Source organism: Harmonia axyridis, chromosome 4, assembly GCF_914767665.1.
Source record: "Harmonia axyridis chromosome 4, icHarAxyr1.1, whole genome shotgun sequence".
Lineage (NCBI taxonomy): Eukaryota > Metazoa > Arthropoda > Insecta > Coleoptera > Coccinellidae > Harmonia > Harmonia axyridis.
The window spans coordinates 38,729,942-38,751,866 of NC_059504.1; the positions used below are offsets into that span (position 1 = coordinate 38,729,942).

At 29.4% G+C, this 21,925-nt stretch overlaps 3 protein-coding genes across 4 annotated transcripts; all 3 read left to right on the top strand.

Moving 5' to 3' along the window:
• The first annotated feature begins 1,235 nt into the window (after positions 1–1,235).
• Positions 1,236–12,472, top strand: LOC123678418. Of its 2 annotated transcripts, XM_045615438.1 has the most exons (3): positions 1,236–1,955; positions 2,574–2,729; positions 12,183–12,472. In XM_045615438.1, the coding sequence occupies exons 1-3, from the start codon at positions 1,910–1,912 to the stop codon at positions 12,464–12,466; spliced, it is 486 nt and encodes a 161-aa protein (XP_045471394.1). In that variant the 5' UTR covers positions 1,236–1,909; the 3' UTR covers positions 12,467–12,472. The 2 variants fall into 2 exon arrangements, with proteins under 2 accessions (XP_045471394.1, XP_045471393.1); XM_045615437.1 differs by lacking the exons at positions 1,236–1,955; positions 2,574–2,729 and adding an exon at positions 10,694–11,408 and having other exon boundaries at positions 12,027–12,472.
• A 1,827-nt stretch (positions 12,473–14,299) lies between these two features.
• LOC123678114 lies at positions 14,300–16,230 on the top strand. Its single transcript, XM_045614925.1, has 2 exons — positions 14,300–15,166; positions 15,785–16,230. Exons 1-2 carry the CDS (start codon positions 15,121–15,123, stop codon positions 16,222–16,224), a joined length of 486 nt encoding a protein of 161 aa, XP_045470881.1. The 5' UTR covers positions 14,300–15,120; the 3' UTR covers positions 16,225–16,230.
• Positions 16,231–18,057: 1,827 nt separating this feature from the next.
• LOC123678052 lies at positions 18,058–21,183 on the top strand. Its single transcript, XM_045614825.1, has 2 exons — positions 18,058–18,924; positions 19,543–21,183. The coding sequence occupies exons 1-2, from the start codon at positions 18,879–18,881 to the stop codon at positions 19,980–19,982; spliced, it is 486 nt and encodes a 161-aa protein (XP_045470781.1). The 5' UTR covers positions 18,058–18,878; the 3' UTR covers positions 19,983–21,183.
• The last annotated feature ends 742 nt before the right edge of the window (positions 21,184–21,925 follow it).

Genomic DNA, 21,925 nt, shown 5'->3' on the forward strand with positions numbered 1-21,925 from the left:
CTGAATTTACCTTTTTTTTCAACGCAATTTTCAAATATAATTATTTGAATCAACCTGCACATGTGCAGTTCAATTTATGTAACAAAAAAATCCTACTTCCTGCTAATGAAAAATAAGTGTATAAATATATTCTTAGTACGAGTTATAAATTCAGTGTTGTTTTTAATCTTACCCTGATTATTATTTATATTTATATATTTGTGAGTTCTTCTTTGTGCTTGAGACAATGTCCTCTAATAATCAGAGTTCCGACATGCTCACAATGCGAATTGGTGAATACCTATTTCTATGTCGTTATCAATCTGTATTTCAATTATTCCTAAACATATAATACTCATATATACAGGCTCCTGCAATAGTGTGTTAGGCTTCCATAGTTGCCAAACCAGATGTTTTAGAAATTTAGTTGAAAAGCATCTCCTGTGTACTTTCGATTCTGCATCTCTGGAAATTATTTTCTGATATACAGGGTGTTACAATTACATAGATATTTTTCTATGTAATTGTTGATTTATTTGGAAATGAACATATATTTATGTATTTATTTTTAATTTTGCATCTCTGGAAATTATTTTCTAATATACAGGGTGTTCCAAAAAAAAATATTCAGCAAAAAAAAATGATTATTCAATAAATGAATAAACATCCTAATGCTTTTCAACTAAATTCCTAAAACGTCTGGTTTGGCAGCTATGGTAGCCTAACGCACTATTGCAGGACCCTGTATAATATTCTCTTCCCTTTGAATTAAATTTTCATATGTGAAATTCAATCGGCTGTGATTCGTGAAATTCAATCGGATGTGATTAGTGAAATTCGGGCGATACAAGTTTAAAATAAAATTGTCATTTCTATTGATGAAGGCATTTAATAACTTGTATATTGCGTGAAAGAATTATTGAAAATAAAAAAAAAACAGATAAATTTTTCGAGTATACTTCAAATTGATTATATAGAACGAAATATATTAGGAAGGACTACTACAATTCAGAACATTAATGAAAAAATTAAGTATAAATCAAAACATTATGCCAATTTGACGTGATAATATCCTACCAAATTTCTACCCAACCTGAGACGTATATGTAGTTCATTTGGACGGCACACCTCAAGAAAAGCATTAAAATTACGTAAGAACAATAAGGAAGATGAAATTTATTTTGTATATGTATATTGTAGGTTTATATTCCTGTATTGAAATATAGAATTCAAAAATGAAACTTTCAATTAATTGGAAGAAACTCAAATGAGGAGATTGCAGACTAGCAGTAAATTATGTCTCCCTTGAATAATTCAATTTTCATATTGTGAAATTTAATAGTATGTGAATAATGGAATTTTTATATTCGAACAAGCCCTAGGCTTAAATTAAGACGAAGAAGAAGAAGAACAAAGATACAAATTAACAATAGAATTGTCATCCATATTGCTGAAAGCATAGAATATCTTGTATATAATGATTTTTAAAATTATTATCATATGTATAGCATTATTATGACCGAACTAGTTACCAACATTTGACTTGTCTTCCTTTTAATTCAATTTTTGATATCAATGATATTCTCTTTCAACTTTAATTCACAGGTATACCAGGTGATTTTTCTGAATTGAATCAGTCGAAAAACTCATGGAAAAATGTTACGATAAAAAATTTATGGTTTCGAAGGGGAAATCCACTTATGCTTTAATTTCCTTCATTTCTCTCACCCTTGAGGGGGGGGAAGAGGGGCAAACTTTAATATAACATGCGCAGTACAATTTTTGAAACAAAACAATCCTACTTTCTCTTAATGAGAAATAAATGGATATACATTCTCCATAATGGTTAGAAATTCAGTGTTGTTTGTAATCTTGCCCTGACTAGTGTTGTTATTTATATATTTGTTGAATCTTCTTTGTGCTTGAGACAATGTCGTTTAATAACCAGAGTTCCGACATGATCCCAATACAAGTTGGTAAGTACTGTTATATGGATCGTCTATATTGTTTTATATTTTCGAATAGATTATTCAATTTGAAATTTGATATTATGATCCAATAATAAAAAAATAAATTATGACTTTTCAAAATATCACTGAATTTTCTTAGGAGTTTTTCAGGGTTCAAAATATTTATTTTAGAAAAAAAAAATTTAATCAAGAATGACAAATTGAAAATGAAACGTTTTACTCTAATACCTAATTAAATCTTAAATTTCTTATCTATAATTCTTCAACCTTCTAACAAACTTCAAATTTTTGCGGACACTTGTCCGCAAATAATTCGATTAAATGTTTCAAAGAAATGTCTTATTTTGACCTGAAAAATGCGCCTCTGAGATCTTGACATATTTTCAAACACCATGTATTATGATTTTTGAATTAATTATTATCATATTTATTTGAGATTTTATGCAATGAATTGATCTTGGCATGAAAGTATTAGTCATTTTCGATTTCTACGGAAGTTATGAAATATTATCCTCAATTTTATTATTTTCCCGATTTTTATGAGATATTTAAAAAAATAGAGTAATAATCTTACTTTATTAGAAAATCATATCATCTAGATTTGAAACATGATTTTTATTGCAGAATATGCAGAATATAAACGGAAGAAAGAATATTTGAAGAGAATAGTGAGACTCACGACATCAAAGATGCAGGATGACGAAAGTGATGTGGAGAGCGGCTCAATGAGCTACAGAATCCATTACAAAATCTACATAGAGGCTCTGGAGCAATTATTAGGCAAGGAAGTAGTTGAGAGAAAAATAAATAAATAAATAAATAAATAAATAAATAATCATCTTTATTCCCTATCATCTTCACATATCTAAAAAATGAAATGGAATAGTGTCAAAACAACAAAATTATATTCTGTTCACAAATTAGAAATATATTCATCCAAAGAGTATGGCTCCAAGTCAAGGAGATATCCGAATAAGCTCTTCTTAAATATAGTTATATTTGACATTGCTTTCATCTTCCTTGGAAGAGAATTATATAATTTCAAACATCTATATTCTGCCTGCTTCTGAGATGTTGTTAGGTTATGTTTGGGATAGATAAAATCTTCATTTCTGGTGTCGTAGAAAGTTCTATTATTCTTATGCTTCTCAAATAGCATATCATTGTTTCTGATGAAAAGGACACATTCTTGTATATAGAGTGCATATATTGTCAGTATTCCAGATTTCTTGAAAACACCTCTGCAAGAGTCATTATATTTCATGTTATTGAGTATTCTTATTGCGTTCTTCTGTAGAATAAATAGTTGTTTTATATTCCCGGACCCATAAAAAACAATACCGAACCTCAGTTTTGCATCTATCATCGCATAGTAGACCATCTTCAGGTAATTACTGGAGAGATACCTGTGGTGGGATTCTGTAACGGCAAAGCGAAGCGAAAACGTGACGAAACGACAGTTTTGCTCGGTTCGGTATTCTGTAAAGGGATTCGGCAATAGTCGTGTTTGCCGAAGCAAAGAACGACCTCATGACGATAACGAAACATTTTAGGGTTCGTTGTCATTACGAAAAGTCCGACGACGTTTTCGATTGGTTTACTTTTACCACGTGACCAAGTCTTAAGCGTCATATTATGACACTTGAATGATTTCGATTTCGAGGTTATAATTTTGAATGTTTTGCTTCACAATATCACAATTCTTAATATTAAGTTTGAAATTCATTCTATTAATTATTGAAAAATTTCCTTTCTCCTCTTTGGTATTGATTCTCCATATGAGTCTTGATTAACGATTGGCGCCATATAAAGGAGTCATGACAACTTCCAGGAAATCGAGCATTGGCATTCAATATTGAAAGATCAGAATTGCAAATCAACTGCACATTAATTGAGTGATATCCTTTTCTGTTCAAAAAGGAATGCTCTTCTTCTGATGGCTTCAAGATTTTTATGTGTGTACAGTCGATTGCTCCAATTATTCCTGGCATTCCACATTTTTCAAAAAATTTCATTTTATTTTGGGTCTTCTCAGAATCATTAGGGAATTTAATTCTTCCTTGGAATACATGGTTAATCAATTTAGTCACTTCACTAACACAACGACTGACCATGGGTTGACTTACTGCTAGCAAATATTCTTGTCCAATACCGCGTTGGTAATTTCCACTGGCAAAAAATCTCAGAGTTATCAATATTCGCTGTTCAAATGGCGTTCTCGTGTTCCTCCAATAATTATCCATAAATGGTTTCAATTCATCGAATAGAACGTGAACTAAATGTTTCGACAAACGGAAAACGTCTATGAATCTCTCATCCGTTAAGTTAAATGGATCACTTCTATCTCGAAGAAATCTATTCTCCTCTCTTGTAAGAGTTAGACGAACTCTTCTTGAGATTTCCTCGTCGATGATCAGAATCATTGAAAACATGATGAATATTTCTTTATACCTATACACACTATTAGTTGACTCCCCGAACTTATTTTGTAGTATGGGTAGGTTTTGTAACTGGAATAAGAATGAAGGTTTTGAATTATAATCCATTGAACGAGGTTCCATTTCGAATTTCTTCCAGTGCTCAAATAAGACTTTTTGTAATACTCAATATTTGCATTCAGGTGCTGTATTCAATTAGCTAATTCATTCTTAATGATAAACTAAACATTTCAAAATGGTATGGAACCCTTTGTTAAGTTACTTCCAATGAGAGTCATAAATCAAAATATAATTTCTGACAATACTCAAGTTAAATACTGTGGATTATTCAAAGGACATTACAGCTAGAGTCCATAAAAGGGACTCTTATCTCATTGCTCTTATTAGAGATTATCTCAGGTACCTCATATGTCAAAACCTGCAGAATCCTAGAGTAGCTTAAATATCTACTTATTTGCAACGTTGCCAATGTTCCTTCGTGTAAAGTCGGTAAGCTCCGACAACGAAACTAAAAGCGTAAAGATAACGAAACGATAAAGAAAAAGACGCTTACAGAATACCGCATTCGCTTCGCTTCGTAACGTTATCGCTTTCGTTTGCTATGGTAACGAAAGTTACAGAATCCTACCCCAGGCCACAACTCTGAAACCATAAACAGATACCATTATTTTCTCATGAACATAATTGATGTGTTCCTTCCAATTGAGATTCTTATCTATATGTATGCCTAAAAATTTGGTTGATTCTAAGCAGTTGTATTTTGCTTGGCTCAGTGATATTGTATTATTTTCTTCATTTCCTGAATTGGTTGGTGAAAAAAGTATGAACTGGGTTTTTTCTTCATTGAGAAGTAGATTGTTGTTCTTGAACCATTCATTTGTCTTATTTAATGTAATTTCACATAACCTTTCCAGCAGTGTGTAATGGCTTTCAGTCAGAAGTAGATTTGTATCATCTGCGTAATTAACTACAGTAACTGATTGTTCTCTCATCTCAGCATCTAGTCTGAAATCATTCAGATATATAATAAACAATAACGGTCCCGCGATACTTCCTTGGGGTATTCCTAGTATCAGTTCTTCCATATTCGATGTGGTGATTTTTCCATTTATTTCGATTTCAACCATTTGTTTCCTGAGTGATAAATATGACTTGACCCAATCTAGCGCCGGTCCTCGGATTCCATAATTCTCCAATTTTTTGAAAAGTTTTTTACTATCCAAACAGTCATATGCCTTCGTTAAATCGAGAAATACTCCCATTGCAAACTCTTTGTTCTCAAAAGCTGCCACTAGTTTGTTTATGAATTGGTAAATTGCTGTTTTTATAGATTTTCCCTTCAAATAACCATGCTGATTTTCTCTGAATATTTTATTTTCTATCAAATATTCCATTAATTGTTGGCAGTAGACCATTTCCATAACTTTGGAAAAACTGGGTAGTATGCTTATAGGTCTGTAGTTGTTATAATCATTTATATCACCTTTTTTATGGATTGGCTTCACAATTGCTATCTTCAGTTTGTCTGGAAAAATGCCATGTCTCAATGAGTTGTTCATGATGTGAGTTATATGTCCAGATACCTCTTCAGCTGTTTGTTTGATAATGTGGTTAGAGATCTCATCAAATCCACTTGAATATTTGTTTTTCAATGATCCTATAATCTTTTTTGTTTCCATTTCGGTAATTCTTCTCAAACGCATAGATTTGTTAATTTCTTGGAAATTGTCAACAATTTTTCTGTCTTGAATGCTCCTCGTCAATGTCGTTCCTGCTCTTATGAAGAAGTTGTTCATTTCATTTGCTGTTTGAAAAGGATCTCCAATTAATTCAGTTTTCTTTTTATTTGTATTCTTCAAAGAATTTACTACAGCCCATACCGTCTTACTCTTGTTATCTGATCTTTCTATCAAAGTTCCATATTTTTTCTTTATCTGTTTCAATAATAGTTGGTCATATTTAATTTTTGTATCACGATATTCTCCTTTGAATCTCCCATCATAAGTACTCAGTACAAGTAATATATCCAGTCTGTTTTTTATCTCTTTAATCTCAGGATCAGAACTGACCATTTTTCTTCTCTTATTCTTTGATATTTTTCTCAATGTAAAAGCTCTGTTAAAAAGTTGCAAATATATGCTATGGAACATATTGAATTGGTCATTTACATCCTTTTCAGTTATTTCATAAAGAGCTGTCCAATTTTGGTCTCGTAACAATTGTTTGAAATGTTGAATATTTTGTTGTGAGTATATTCGCTTATATGTTTCATTTGATTGTTGATTTCCCATTTTGAAAATAATTTTCTGTGCTGTGTGATCAGAAATATGTGTTTGTATAATTCTGGTTTCATAGGATTCCTCAATATTTGTAAAAATGTTGTCAATACAGGTTGCTGTTGTGGCTGTTATTCTTGTGGGTTGATATATTGTTTGCTGTATGTTGTAAGTTTTCAACATGCCCAATATTTCACATTTTCGGCTTGTGTCATCCATAAAATTAATATTGAAATCTCCAATCAGGGATATTTTTACATTTTCATTGAATAATTTTATTAATATTGGTTCTAATGCTCCAGTCAATATGTCTACGTTCCCATCATTATATATGGCCATACAAACATGCTTGCTTCCATTCAGGCTATACTCTATTCCTACACACTCAAATTTTCCTTTTCTTGATATCTTCTTGATGTCTTTTCTTTCTTTGACTTGCATTCCAGTTTTTGTATATATTGCTACTCCCCCATGTTCCTTCTCATTTCTACAAAAGAAAGTAATAAGTGCAAAATTATTGATAGCATAGAATTTTAGTTGGTTTTCTGTTTTCCAATGTTCTGTTATGCACAGGATTTTAACATCTTCATTTTCATTCAGTATTTCCTCTAGGCGATCCTTAGCATTTCCCAAAGAGCAAACATTTTGATGTAGTATACTGAATTGTTGTTCACTGTTTTTGCTCATGACTTCTTTTTTTGTATATATATCTTTGATAGATTGTGGCTTCAAGCTTTGTTTTTCTCTAAAAAATGTTGTCCCCTACGGAAATCAAATCTTGCAAAATTGATTCCCTCTGGCCAGAATTCATTTTTATATATTTCATCTTTTATTTTCAGTGGAACTCCTACAAGAACACATTTATAGTTCAAATTTTCTTGTTTTCTGGTGTTTATTCTTGTCACAGATACTTCATTCTCTTCTAACTTCCCTTTGTTCATTATGTATTCTTTTACAACTTCTTCCTCTACACTTTCTTTTACTTGAGAGATAAATAGCCATAATTTCTTATCTGCTTTGTCAGATTTCACTGATTTGAATGTTGTTTCTCCTGTAAGTGTTGTTCCAGTTCCGACATTAATTCTTGGTTTCTTCTGTCTTCTTGCTCTGACTTTAATGAAATCCTCTGACGGTGAATTGGGAGCAGGTCTTATCAGTTTGTCTGTGGGTGTCATTTCATGTGTTTCCGTTACTATTTTCGGAATTTTGTGTTTATTTATGTTTTCGGATTTAGAGTGAATTTCTAGGTTAGAATGGTACCTGTCATGCGTGGTCACAGACAGTAAATTATCATTGACACTGGTTTCTGTTTTCTCTGCTGGAATTGCACTTTGTGTAGCCATCTGTTGTCTGGTAGATGATCTTGTTATTTTGTTACGCTCGTAGGGTTCTATGTTCAAACCTCTGGTAGGGATCTTCTCAATTACGTCAACTGAATTAATCGAATGGTTTTTTGAATTGTTTACCTTTTTTTCAAGGATATCATTTTTTTCCATCTTTCGTATTCTGTCTAATAAAAGGCTATTGTTTAGTTTGAGAATTTCATTTTTATCTCTCATTTCCATAAGTAATTCCTGTAGATATCGGATTTCCATCCTAAAGATATTTGTTTTGGCATCCTCGCTTTGCTTTAATTCTCTTTGTTCGTTTGTTCCAGCGCAACAAACAATCTTATTTCCATCAATAACTTTTAGGTTTGGTAACTTTTTGGCACAGGCTTGATGGAAAACTGAAAAGCACTGCACACAGATTTTTATTCTACTCATTTTCGAAGCACAACACAATAAAAGATAAGGAGGAAAGAGAAAAGAGAGAGAAAAAAGAAAAGAAAATTGAAGAAAGAACCTGGACCGAAAAGTTAGCAATTTTCAAAGCTATGAACAGAGCTTCTTGCTATAAGCAACTCTTGGATCAAGTAATTATCGGACAAGAAAGTATAAAAGATGCAAATTTGTTAATGGCGAACCTCTGTAGCCAGGACAAACAAAGAAATACACATAGACATTTAGAATTCACTCCTACTGTACCAAAAAGGGCTTTGTAAACTGATGGTTGTTAAAATATGAATAGATAGAACCAAATATGTTGAATCAAAAAATATACCAAAGAAATATTAAAAACAATTTCTCATTCTGGAGTTTTAGCATTTATTTTCAATACTCCATTAAATTTATCAGAAAAAATTATAGGGTTCTAATTCAAATTATTATCTGAGATGATCTGAAAATATGTAAATATATTGTATATAGTTCTGTATTAAAATAAAAAAATATAAAAAATAAAGCTTTTTAAATTATTCGAAATGAACTCAACTGGTAAGATTGCGGACTAACAGGTCATTAAAAATAAAGAAAATCTTCCCTTTGAATCATTCAATTTTCATTTTGTGAAATTCAATCGGATGTGATTAGTGGAATTCTTATCTTATCTATATGAGAAAAGTTACAAAATTATAATAGAATTTTCATCCCCATTAATGAAGGCAATGAATATCTTGTTTGTAGTACCTCCTTAAAAGATTATTCCATAAGAAAATCATTTACTGATGTAGAGAAAATTCATATCTATGAGAAAAATTCATATTTTCTTTATTCGTGAAATATATCAATGTTGTGCAAAAAAATTATCAAATAATATTAGATTCAAGCATGTTGTGTCACTCATATAGAAATTGCATGTAGTTATATTTCTGTTTCTACTCTGCATCTATATTTTCAGGTTAATAATAACTTTTTCCGAAAGAGAGAAATTCGTATTTTAAAATTTTTCAACAAATATTATGTAACACAGCTGAATTTACCTTTTTTTTCAACGCAATTTTCAAATATAATTATTTGAATCAACCTGCACATGTGCAGTTCAATTTATGTAACAAAAAAATCCTACTTCCTGCTAATGAAAAATAAGTGTATAAATATATTCTTAGTACGAGTTATAAATTCAGTGTTGTTTTTAATCTTACCCTGATTATTATTTATATTTATATATTTGTGAGTTCTTCTTTGTGCTTGAGACAATGTCCTCTAATAATCAGAGTTCCGACATGCTCACAATGCGAATTGGTGAATACCTATTTCTATGTCGTTATCAATCTGTATTTCAATTATTCCTAAACATATAATACTCATATATACAGGCTCCTGCAATAGTGTGTTAGGCTTCCATAGTTGCCAAACCAGATGTTTTAGAAATTTAGTTGAAAAGCATCTCCTGTGTACTTTCGATTCTGCATCTCTGGAAATTATTTTCTGATATACAGGGTGTTACAATTACATAGATATTTTTCTATGTAATTGTTGATTTATTTGGAAATGAACATATATTTATGTATTTATTTTTAATTTTGCATCTCTGGAAATTATTTTCTAATATACAGGGTGTTCCAAAAAAAAATATTCAGCAAAAAAAAATGATTATTCAATAAATGAATAAACATCCTAATGCTTTTCAACTAAATTCCTTAAACGTCTGGTTTGGCAGCTATGGTAGCCTAACGCACTATTGCAGGACCCTGTATAATATTCTCTTCCCTTTGAATTAAATTTTCATATGTGAAATTCAATCGGCTGTGATTCGTGAAATTCAATCGGATGTGATTAGTGAAATTCGAGCGATACAAGTTTAAAATAAAATTGTCATTTCTATTGATGAAGGCATTTAATAACTTGTATATTGCGTGAAAGAATTATTGAAAATAAAAAAAAAACAAATAAATTTTTCGAGTATACTTCAAATTGATTATATAGAACGAAATATATGAGGAAGGACTACTACAATTCAGAACATTAATGAAAAAATTAAGTATAAATCAAAACATTATGCCAATTTGACGTGATAATATACTACCAAATTTCTACCCAACCTGAGACGTATATGTAGTTCATTTGGACGGCACACCTCAAGAAAAGCATTAAAATTACGTAAGAACAATAAGGAAGATGAAATTTATTTTGTATATGTATATTGTAGGTTTATATTCCTGTATTGAAATATAGAATTCAAAAATGAAACTTTCAATTAATTGGAAGAAACTCAAATGAGGAGATTGCAGACTAGCAGTAAATTATGTCTCCCTTGAATAATTCAATTTTCATATTGTGAAATTTAATAGTATGTGAATAATGGAATTTTTATATTCGAACAAGCCCTAGGCTTAAATTAAGACGAAGAAGAAGAAGAACAAAGATACAAATTAACAATAGAATTGTCATCCATATTGCTGAAAGCATAGAATATCTTGTATATAATGATTTTTAAAATTATTATCATATGTATAGCATTATTATGACCGAACTAGTTACCAACATTTGACTTGTCTTCCTTTTAATTCAATTTTTGATATCAATGATATTCTCTTTCAACTTTAATTCACAGGTATACCAGGTGATTTTTCTGAATTGAATCAGTCGAAAAACTCATGGAAAAATGTTACGATAAAAAATTTATGGTTTCGAAGGGGAAATCCACTTATGCTTTAATTTCCTTCATTTCTCTCACCCTTGAGGGGGGGGAAGAGGGGCAAACTTTAATATAACATGCGCAGTACAATTTTTGAAACAAAACAATCCTACTTTCTCTTAATGAGAAATAAATGGATATACATTCTCCATAATGGTTAGAAATTCAGTGTTGTTTGTAATCTTGCCCTGACTAGTGTTGTTATTTATATATTTGTTGAATCTTCTTTGTGCTTGAGACAATGTCGTTTAATAACCAGAGTTCCGACATGATCCCAATACAAGTTGGTAAGTACTGTTATATGGATCGTCTATATTGTTTTATATTTTCGAATAGATTATTCAATTTGAAATTTGATATTATGATCCAATAATAAAAAAATAAATTATGACTTTTCAAAATATCACTGAATTTTCTTAGGAGTTTTTCAGGGTTCAAAATATTTATTTTAGAAAAAAAAAATTTAATCAAGAATGACAAATTGAAAATGAAACGTTTTACTCTAATACCTAATTAAATCTTAAATTTCTTATCTATAATTCTTCAACCTTCTAACAAACTTCAAATTTTTGCGGACACTGGTCCGCAAATAATTCGATTAAATGTTTCAAAGAAATGTCTTATTTTGACCTGAAAAATGCGCCTCTGAGATCTTGACATATTTTCAAACACCATGTATTATGATTTTTGAATTGATTATTATCATATTTATTTGAGATTTTATGCAATGAATTGATCTTGGCATGAAAGTATTAGTCATTTTCGATTTCTACGGAAGTTATGAAATATTATCCTCAATTTTATTATTTTCCCGATTTTTATGAGATATTTAAAAAAATAGAGTAATAATCTTACTTTATTAGAAAATTATATCATCTAGATTTGAAACATGATTTTTATTGCAGAATATGCAGAATATAAACGGAAGAAAGAATATTTGAAGAGAATAGTGAGACTCACGACATCAAAGATGCAGGATGACGAAAGTGATGTGGAGAGCGGCTCAATGAGCTACAGAATCCATTACAAAATCTACATAGAGGCTCTGGAGCAATTATTAGGCAAGGAAGTAGTTGAGAGAAAAATAAAAGATAAGGAGGAAAGAGAAAAGAGAGAGAAAGAAGAAAAGAAAATTGAAGAAAGAACCTGGACCGAAAAGTTAGCAATTTTCAAAGCTATGAACAGAGCTTCTTGCTATAAGCAACTCTTGGATCAAGTAATTATCGGACAAGAAAGTATAAAAGATGCAAATTTGTTAATGGCGAACCTCTGTAGCCAGGACAAACAAAGAAATACACATAGACATTTAGAATTCACTCCTACTGTACCAAAAAGGGCTTTGTAAACTGATGGTTGTTTAAATATGAATAGATAGAACCAAATATGTTGAATCAAAAAATATACCAAAGAAATATTAAAAACAATTTCTCATTCTGGAGTTTTAGCATTTATTTTCAATACTCCATTAAATTTATCAGAAAAAATTATAGGGTTCTAATTCAAATTATTATCTGAGATGATCTGAAAATATGTAAATATATTGTATATAGTTCTGTATTAAAATAAAAAAATATAAAAAATAAAGCTTTTCAAATTATTCGAAATGAACTCAACTGGTAAGATTGCGGACTAACAGGTCATTAAAAATAAAGAAAATCTTCCCTTTGAATCATTCAATTTTCATTTTGTGAAATTCAATCGGATGTGATTAGTGGAATTCTTATCTTATCTATATGAGAAAAGTTACAAAATTATAATAGAATTTTCATCCCCATTAATGAAGGCAATGAATATCTTGTTTGTAGTACCTCCTTAAAAGATTATTCCATAAGAAAATCATTTACTGATGTAGAGAAAATTCATATCTATGAGAAAAATTCATATTTTCTTTATTCGTGAAATATATCAATGTTGTGCAAAAAAATTATCAAATAATATTAGATTCAAGCATGTTGTGTCACTCATATAGAAATTGCATGTAGTTATATTTCTGTTTCTACTCTGCATCTATATTTTCAGGTTAATAATAACTTTTTCCGAAAGAGAGAAATTCGTATTTTAAAATTTTTCAACAAATATTATGTAACACAGCTGAATTTACCTTTTTTTTTAACGCAATTTTCAAATATAATTATTTGAATCAACCTGCACATGTGCAGTTCAATTTATGTAACAAAAAAATCCTACTTCCTGCTAATGAAAAATAAGTGTATAAATATATTCTTAGTACGAGTTATAAATTCAGTGTTGTTTTTAATCTTACCCTGATTATTATTTATATTTATATATTTGTGAGTTCTTCTTTGTGCTTGAGACAATGTCCTCTAATAATCAGAGTTCCGACATGCTCACAATGCGAATTGGTGAATACCTATTTCTATGTCGTTATCAATCTGTATTTCAATTATTCCTAAACATATAATACTCATATATACAGGCTCCTGCAATAGTGTGTTAGGCTTCCATAGTTGCCAAACCAGATGTTTTAGAAATTTAGTTGAAAAGCATCTCCTGTGTACTTTCGATTCTGCATCTCTGGAAATTATTTTCTGATATACAGGGTGTTACAATTACATAGATATTTTTCTATGTAATTGTTGATTTATCTGGAAATGAACATATATTTATGTATTTATTTTTAATTTTGCATCTCTGGAAATTATTTTCTAATATACAGGGTGTTCCAAAAAAAAATATTCAGCAAAAAAAATGATTATTCAATAAATGAATAAACATCCTAATGCTTTTCAACTAAATTCCTAAAACGTCTGGTTTGGCAGCTATGGTAGCCTAACGCACTATTGCAGGACCCTGTATAATATTCTCTTCCCTTTGAATTAAATTTTCATATGTGAAATTCAATCGGCTGTGATTCGTGAAATTCAATCGGATGTGATTAGTGAAATTCGAGCGATACAAGTTTAAAATAAAATTGTCATTTCTATTGATGAAGGCATTTAATAACTTGGATATTGCGTGAAAGAATTATTGAAAATAAAAAAAAAACAAATAAATTTTTCGAGTATACTTCAAATTGATTATATAGAACGAAATATATGAGGAAGGACTACTACAATTCAGAACATTAATGAAAAAATTAAGTATAAATCAAAACATTATGCCAATTTGACGTGATAATATACCACCAATTTTCTACCCAACCTGAGACGTATATGTAGTTCATTTGGACGGCACACCTCAAGAAAAGCATTAAAATTACGTAAGAACAATAAGGAAGATGAAATTTATTTTGTATATGTATATTGTAGGTTTATATTCCTGTATTGAAATATAGAATTTAAAAATGAAACTTTCAATTAATTGGAAGAAACTCAAATGAGGAGATTGCAGACTAGCAGTAAATTATGTCTCCCTTGAATAATTCAATTTTCATATTGTGAAATTTAATAGTATGTGAATAATGGAATTTTTATATTCGAACAAGCCCTAGGCTTAAATTAAGACGAAGAAGAAGAAGAACAAAGATACAAATTAACAATAGAATTGTCATCCATATTGCTGAAAGCATAGAATATCTTGTATATAATGATTTTTAAAATTATTATCATATGTATAGCATTATTATGACCGAACTAGTTACCAACATTTGACTTGTCTTCCTTTTAATTCAATTTTTGATATCAATGATATTCTCTTTCAACTTTAATTCACAGGTATACCAGGTGATTTTTCTGAATTGAATCAGTCGAAAAACTCATGGAAAAATGTTACGATAAAAAATTTATGGTTTCGAAGGGGAAATCCACTTATGCTTTAATTTCCTTCATTTCTCTCACCCTTGAGGGGGGGGAAGAGGGGCAAACTTTAATATAACATGCGCAGTACAATTTTTGAAACAAAACAATCCTACTTTCTCTTAATGAGAAATAAATGGATATACATTCTCCATAATGGTTAGAAATTCAGTGTTGTTTGTAATCTTGCCCTGACTAGTGTTGTTATTTATATATTTGTTGAATCTTCTTTGTGCTTGAGACAATGTCGTTTAATAACCAGAGTTCCGACATGATCCCAATACAAGTTGGTAAGTACTGTTATATGGATCGTCTATATTGTTTTATATTTTCGAATAGATTATTCAATTTGAAATTTGATATTATGATCCAATAATAAAAAAATAAATTATGACTTTTCAAAATATCACTGAATTTTCTTAGGAGTTTTTCAGGGTTCAAAATATTTATTTTAGAAAAAAAAAATTTAATCAAGAATGACAAATTGAAAATGAAACGTTTTACTCTAATACCTAATTAAATCTTAAATTTCTTATCTATAATTCTTCAACCTTCTAACAATTTTCAAATTTTTGCGGACACTTGTCCGCAAATAATTCGATTAAATGTTTCAAAGAAATGTCTTATTTTGACCTGAAAAATGCGCCTCTGAGATCTTGACATATTTTCAAACACCATGTATTATGATTTTTGAATTGATTATTATCATATTTATTTGAGATTTTATGCAATGAATTGATCTTGGCATGAAAGTATTAGTCATTTTCGATTTCTACGGAAGTTATGAAATATTATCCTCAATTTTATTATTTTCCCGATTTTTATGAGATATTTAAAAAAATAGAGTAATAATCTTACTTTATTAGAAAATTATATCATCTAGATTTGAAACATGATTTTTATTGCAGAATATGCAGAATATAAACGGAAGAAAGAATATTTGAAGAGAATAGTGAGACTCACGACATCAAAGATGCAGGATGACGAAAGTGATGTGGAGAGCGGCTCAATGAGCTACAGAATCCATTACAAAATCTACATAGAGGCTCTGGAGCAATTATTAGGCAAGGAAGTAGTTGAGAGAAAAATAAAAGATAAGGAGGAAAGAGAAAAGAGAGAGAAAGAAGAAAAGAAAATTGAAGAAAGAACCTGGACCGAAAAGTTAGCAATTTTCAAAGCTATGAACAGAGCTTCTTGCTATAAGCAACTCTTGGATCAAGTAATTATCGGACAAGAAAGTATAAAAGATGCAAATTTGTTAATGGCGAACCTCTGTAGCCAGGACAAACAAAGAAATACACATAGACATTTAGAATTCACTCCTACTGTACCAAAAAGGGCTTTGTAAACTGATGGTTGTTTAAATATGAATAGATAGAACCAAATATGTTGAATCAAAAAATATACCAAAGAAATATTAAAAACAATTTCTCATTCTGGAGTTTTAGCATTTATTTTCAATACTCCATTAAATTTATCAGAAAAAATTATAGGGTTCTAATTCAAATTATTATCTGAGATGATCTGAAAATATGTAAATATATTGTATATAGTTCTGTATTAAAATAAAAAAATATAAAAAATAAAGCTTTTCAAATTATTCGAAATGAACTCAACTGGTAAGATTGCGGACTAACAGGTCATTAAAAATAAAGAAAATCTTCCCTTTGAATCATTCAATTTTCATTTTGTGAAATTCAATCGGATGTGATTAGTGGAATTCTTATCTTATCTATATGAGAAAAGTTACAAAATTATAATAGAATTTTCATCCCCATTAATGAAGGCAATGAATATCTTGTTTGTAGTACCTCCTTAAAAGATTATTCCATAAGAAAATCATTTACTGATGTAGAGAAAATTCATATCTATGAGAAAAATTCATATTTTCTTTATTCGTGAAATATATCAATGTTGTGCAAAAAAATTATCAAATAATATTAGATTCAAGCATGTTGTGTCACTCATATAGAAATTGCATGTAGTTATATTTCTGTTTCTACTCTGCATCTATATTTTCAGGTTAATAATAACTTTTTCCGAAAGAGAGAAATTCGTATTTTAAAATTTTTCAACAAATATTATGTAACACAGCTGAATTTACCTTTTTTTTTAACGCAATTTTCAAATATAATTATTTGAATCAACCTGCACATGTGCAGTTCAATTTATGTAACAAAAAAATCCTACTTCCTGCTAATGAAAAATAAGTGTATAAATATATTCTTAGTACGAGTTATAAATTCAGTGTTGTTTTTAATCTTACCCTGATTATTATTTATATTTATATATTTGTGAGTTCTTCTTTGTGCTTGAGACAATGTCCTCTAATAATCAGAGTTCCGACATGCTCACAATGCGAATTGGTGAATACCTATTTCTATGTCGTTATCAATCTGTATTTCAATTATTCCTAAACATATAATACTCATATATACAGGCTCCTGCAATAGTGTGTTAGGCTTCCATAGTTGCCAAACCAGATGTTTTAGAAATTTAGTTGAAAAGCATCTCCTGTGTACTTTCGATTCTGCATCTCTGGAAATTATTTTCTGATATACAGGGTGTTACAATTACATAGATATTTTTCTATGTAATTGTTGATTTATCTGGAAATGAACATATATTTATGTATTTATTTTTAATTTTGCATCTCTGGAAATTATTTTCTAATATACAGGGTGTTCCAAAAAAAAATATTCAGCAAAAAAAATGATTATTCAATAAATGAATAAACATCCTAATGCTTTTCAACTAAATTCCTAAAACGTCTGGTTTGGCAGCTATGGTAGCCTAACGCACTATTGCAGGACCCTGTATAATATTCTCTTCCCTTTGAATTAAATTTTCATATGTGAAATTCAATCGGCTGTGATTCGTGAAATTCAATCGGATGTGATTAGTGAAATTCGAGCGATACAAGTTTAAAATAAAATTGTCATTTCTATTGATGAAGGCATTTAATAACTTGGATATTGCGTGAAAGAATTATTGAAAATAAAAAAAAAACAAATAAATTTTTCGAGTATACTTCAAATTGATTATATAGAACGAAATATATGAGGAAGGACTACTACAATTCAGAACATTAATGAAAAAATTAAGTATAAATCAAAACATTATGCCAATTTGACGTGATAATATACCACCAATTTTCTACCCAACCTGAGACGTATATGTAGTTCATTTGGACGGCACACCTCAAGAAAAGCATTAAAATTACGTAAGAACAATAAGGAAGATGAAATTTATTTTGTATATGTATATTGTAGGTTTATATTCCTGTATTGAAATATAGAATTTAAAAATGAAACTTTCAATTAATTGGAAGAAACTCAAATGAGGAGATTGCAGACTAGCAGTAAATTATGTCTCCCTTGAATAATTCAATTTTCATATTGTGAAATTTAATAGTATGTGAATAATGGAATTTTTATATTCGAACAAGCCCTAGGCTTAAATTAAGACGAAGAAGAAGAAGAACAAAGATACAAATTAACAATAGAATTGTCATCCATATTGCTGAAAGCATAGAATATCTTGTATATAATGATTTTTAAAATTATTATCATATGTATAGCATTATTATGACCGAACTAGTTACCAACATTTGACTTGTCTTCCTTTTAATTCAATTTTTGATATCAATGATATTCTCTTTCAACTTTAATTCACAGGTATACCAGGTGATTTTTCTGAATTGAATCAGTCGAAAAACTCATGGAAAAATGTTACGATAAAAAATTTATGGTTTCGAAGGGGAAATCCACTTATGCTTTAATTTCCTTCATTTCTCTCACCCTTGAGGGGGGGGAAGAGGGGCAAACTTTAATATAACATGCGCAGTACAATTTTTGAAACAAAACAATCCTACTTTCTCTTAATGAGAAATAAATGGATATACATTCTCCATAATGGTTAGAAATTCAGTGTTGTTTGTAATCTTGCCCTGACTAGTGTTGTTATTTATATATTTGTTGAATCTTCTTTGTGCTTGAGACAATGTCGTTTAATAACCAGAGTTCCGACATGATCCCAATACAAGTTGGTAAGTACTGTTATATGGATCGTCTATATTGTTTTATATTTTCGAATAGATTATTCAATTTGAAATTTGATATTATGATCCAATAATAAAAAAATAAATTATGACTTTTCAAAATATCACTGAATTTTCTTAGGAGTTTTTCAGGGTTCAAAATATTTATTTTAGAAAAAAAAAATTTAATCAAGAATGACAAATTGAAAATGAAACGTTTTACTCTAATACCTAATTAAATCTTAAATTTCTTATCTATAATTCTTCAACCTTCTAACAATTTTCAAATTTTTGCGGACACTTGTCCGCAAATAATTCGATTAAATGTTTCAAAGAAATGTCTTATTTTGACCTGAAAAATGCGCCTCTGAGATCTTGACATATTTTCAAACACCATGTATTATGATTTTTGAATTGATTATTATCATATTTATTTGAGATTTTATGCAATGAATTGATCTTGGCATGAAAGTATTAGTCATTTTCGATTTCTACGGAAGTTATGAAATATTATCCTCAATTTTATTATTTTCCCGATTTTTATGAGATATTTAAAAAAATAGAGTAATAATCTTACTTTATTAGAAAATTATATCATCTAGATTTGAAACATGATTTTTATTGCAGAATATGCAGAATATAAACGGAAGAAAGAATATTTGAAGAGAATAGTGAGACTCACGACATCAAAGATGCAGGATGACGAAAGTGATGTGGAGAGCGGCTCAATGAGCTACAGAATCCATTACAAAATCTACATAGAGGCTCTGGAGCAATTATTAGGCAAGGAAGTAGTTGAGAGAAAAATAAAAGATAAGGAGGAAAGAGAAAAGAGAGAGAAAGAAGAAAAGAAAATTGAAGAAAGAACCTGGACCGAAAAGTTAGCAATTTTCAAAGCTATGAACAGAGCTTCTTGCTATAAGCAACTCTTGGATCAAGTAATTATCGGACAAGAAAGTATAAAAGATGCAAATTTGTTAATGGCGAACCTCTGTAGCCAGGACAAACAAAGAAATACACATAGACATTTAGAATTCACTCCTACTGTACCAAAAAGGGCTTTGTAAACTGATGGTTGTTAAAATATGAATAGATAGAACCAAATATGTTGAATCAAAAAATATACCAAAGAAATATTAAAAACAATTTCTCATTCTGGAGTTTTAGCATTTATTTTCAATACTCCATTAAATTTATCAGAAAAAATTATAGGGTTCTAATTCAAATTATTATCTGAGATGATCTGAAAATATGTAAATATATTGTATATAGTTCTGTATTAAAATAAAAAAATATAAAAAATAAAGCTTTTTAAATTATTCGAAATGAACTCAACTGGTAAGATTGCGGACTAACAGGTCATTAAAAATAAAGAAAATCTTCCCTTTGAATCATTCAATTTTCATTTTGTGAAATTCAATCGGATGTGATTAGTGGAATTCTTATCTTATCTATATGAGAAAAGTTACAAAATTATAATAGAATTTTCATCCCCATTAATGAAGGCAATGAATATCTTGTTTGTAGTACCTCCTTAAAAGATTATTCCATAAGAAAATCATTTACTGATGTAGAGAAAATTCATATCTATGAGAAAAATTCATATTTTCTTTATTCGTGAAATATATCAATGTTGTGCAAAAAAATTATCAAATAATATTAGATTCAAGCATGTTGTGTCACTCATATAGAAATTGCATGTAGTTATATTTCTGTTTCTACTCTGCATCTATATTTTCAGGTTAATAATAACTTTTTCCGAAAGAGAGAAATTCGTATTTTAAAATTTTTCAACAAATATTATGTAACACAGCTGAATTTACCTTTTTTTTCAACGCAATTTTCAAATATAATTATTTGAATCAACCTGCACATGTGCAGTTCAATTTATGTAACAAAAAAATCCTACTTCCTGCTAATGAAAAATAAGTGTATAAATATATTCTTAGTACGAGTTATAAATTCAGTGTTGTTTTTAATCTTACCCTGATTATTATTTATATTTATATATTTGTGAGTTCTTCTTTGTGCTTGAGACAATGTCCTCTAATAATCAGAGTTCCGACATGCTCACAATGCGAATTGGTGAATACCTATTTCTATGTCGTTATCAATCTGTATTTCAATTATTCCTAAACATATAATACTCATATATACAGGCTCCTGCAATAGTGTGTTAGGCTTCCATAGTTGCCAAACCAGATGTTTTAGAAATTTAGTTGAAAAGCATCTCCTGTGTACTTTCGATTCTGCATCTCTGGAAATTATTTTCTGATATACAGGGTGTTACAATTACATAGATATTTTTCTATGTAATTGTTGATTTATTTGGAAATGAACATATATTTATGTATTTATTTTTAATTTTGCATCTCTGGAAATTATTTTCTAATATACAGGGTGTTCCAAAAAAAAATATTCAGCAAAAAAAAATGATTATTCAATAAATGAATAAACATCCTAATGCTTTTCAACTAAATTCCTAAAACGTCTGGTTTGGCAGCTATGGTAGCCTAACGCACTATTGCAGGACCCTGTATAATATTCTCTTCCCTTTGAATTAAATTTTCATATGTGAAATTCAATCGGCTGTGATTCGTGAAATTCAATCGGATGTGATTAGTGAAATTCGAGCGATACAAGTTTAAAATAAAATTGTCATTTCTATTGATGAAGGCATTTAATAACTTGTATATTGCGTGAAAGAATTATTGAAAATAAAAAAAAAACAAATAAATTTTTCGAGTATACTTCAAATTAATTATATAGAACGAAATATATGAGGAAGGACTACTACAATTCAGAACATTAATGAAAAAATTAAGTATAAATCAAAACATTATGCCAATTTGACGTGATAATATACTACCAAATTTCTACCGAACCTGAGACGTATATGTAGTTCATTTGGACGGCACACCTCAAGAAAAGCATTAAAATTACGTAAGAACAATAAGGAAGATGAAATTTATTTTGTATATGTATATTGTAGGTTTATATTCCTGTATTG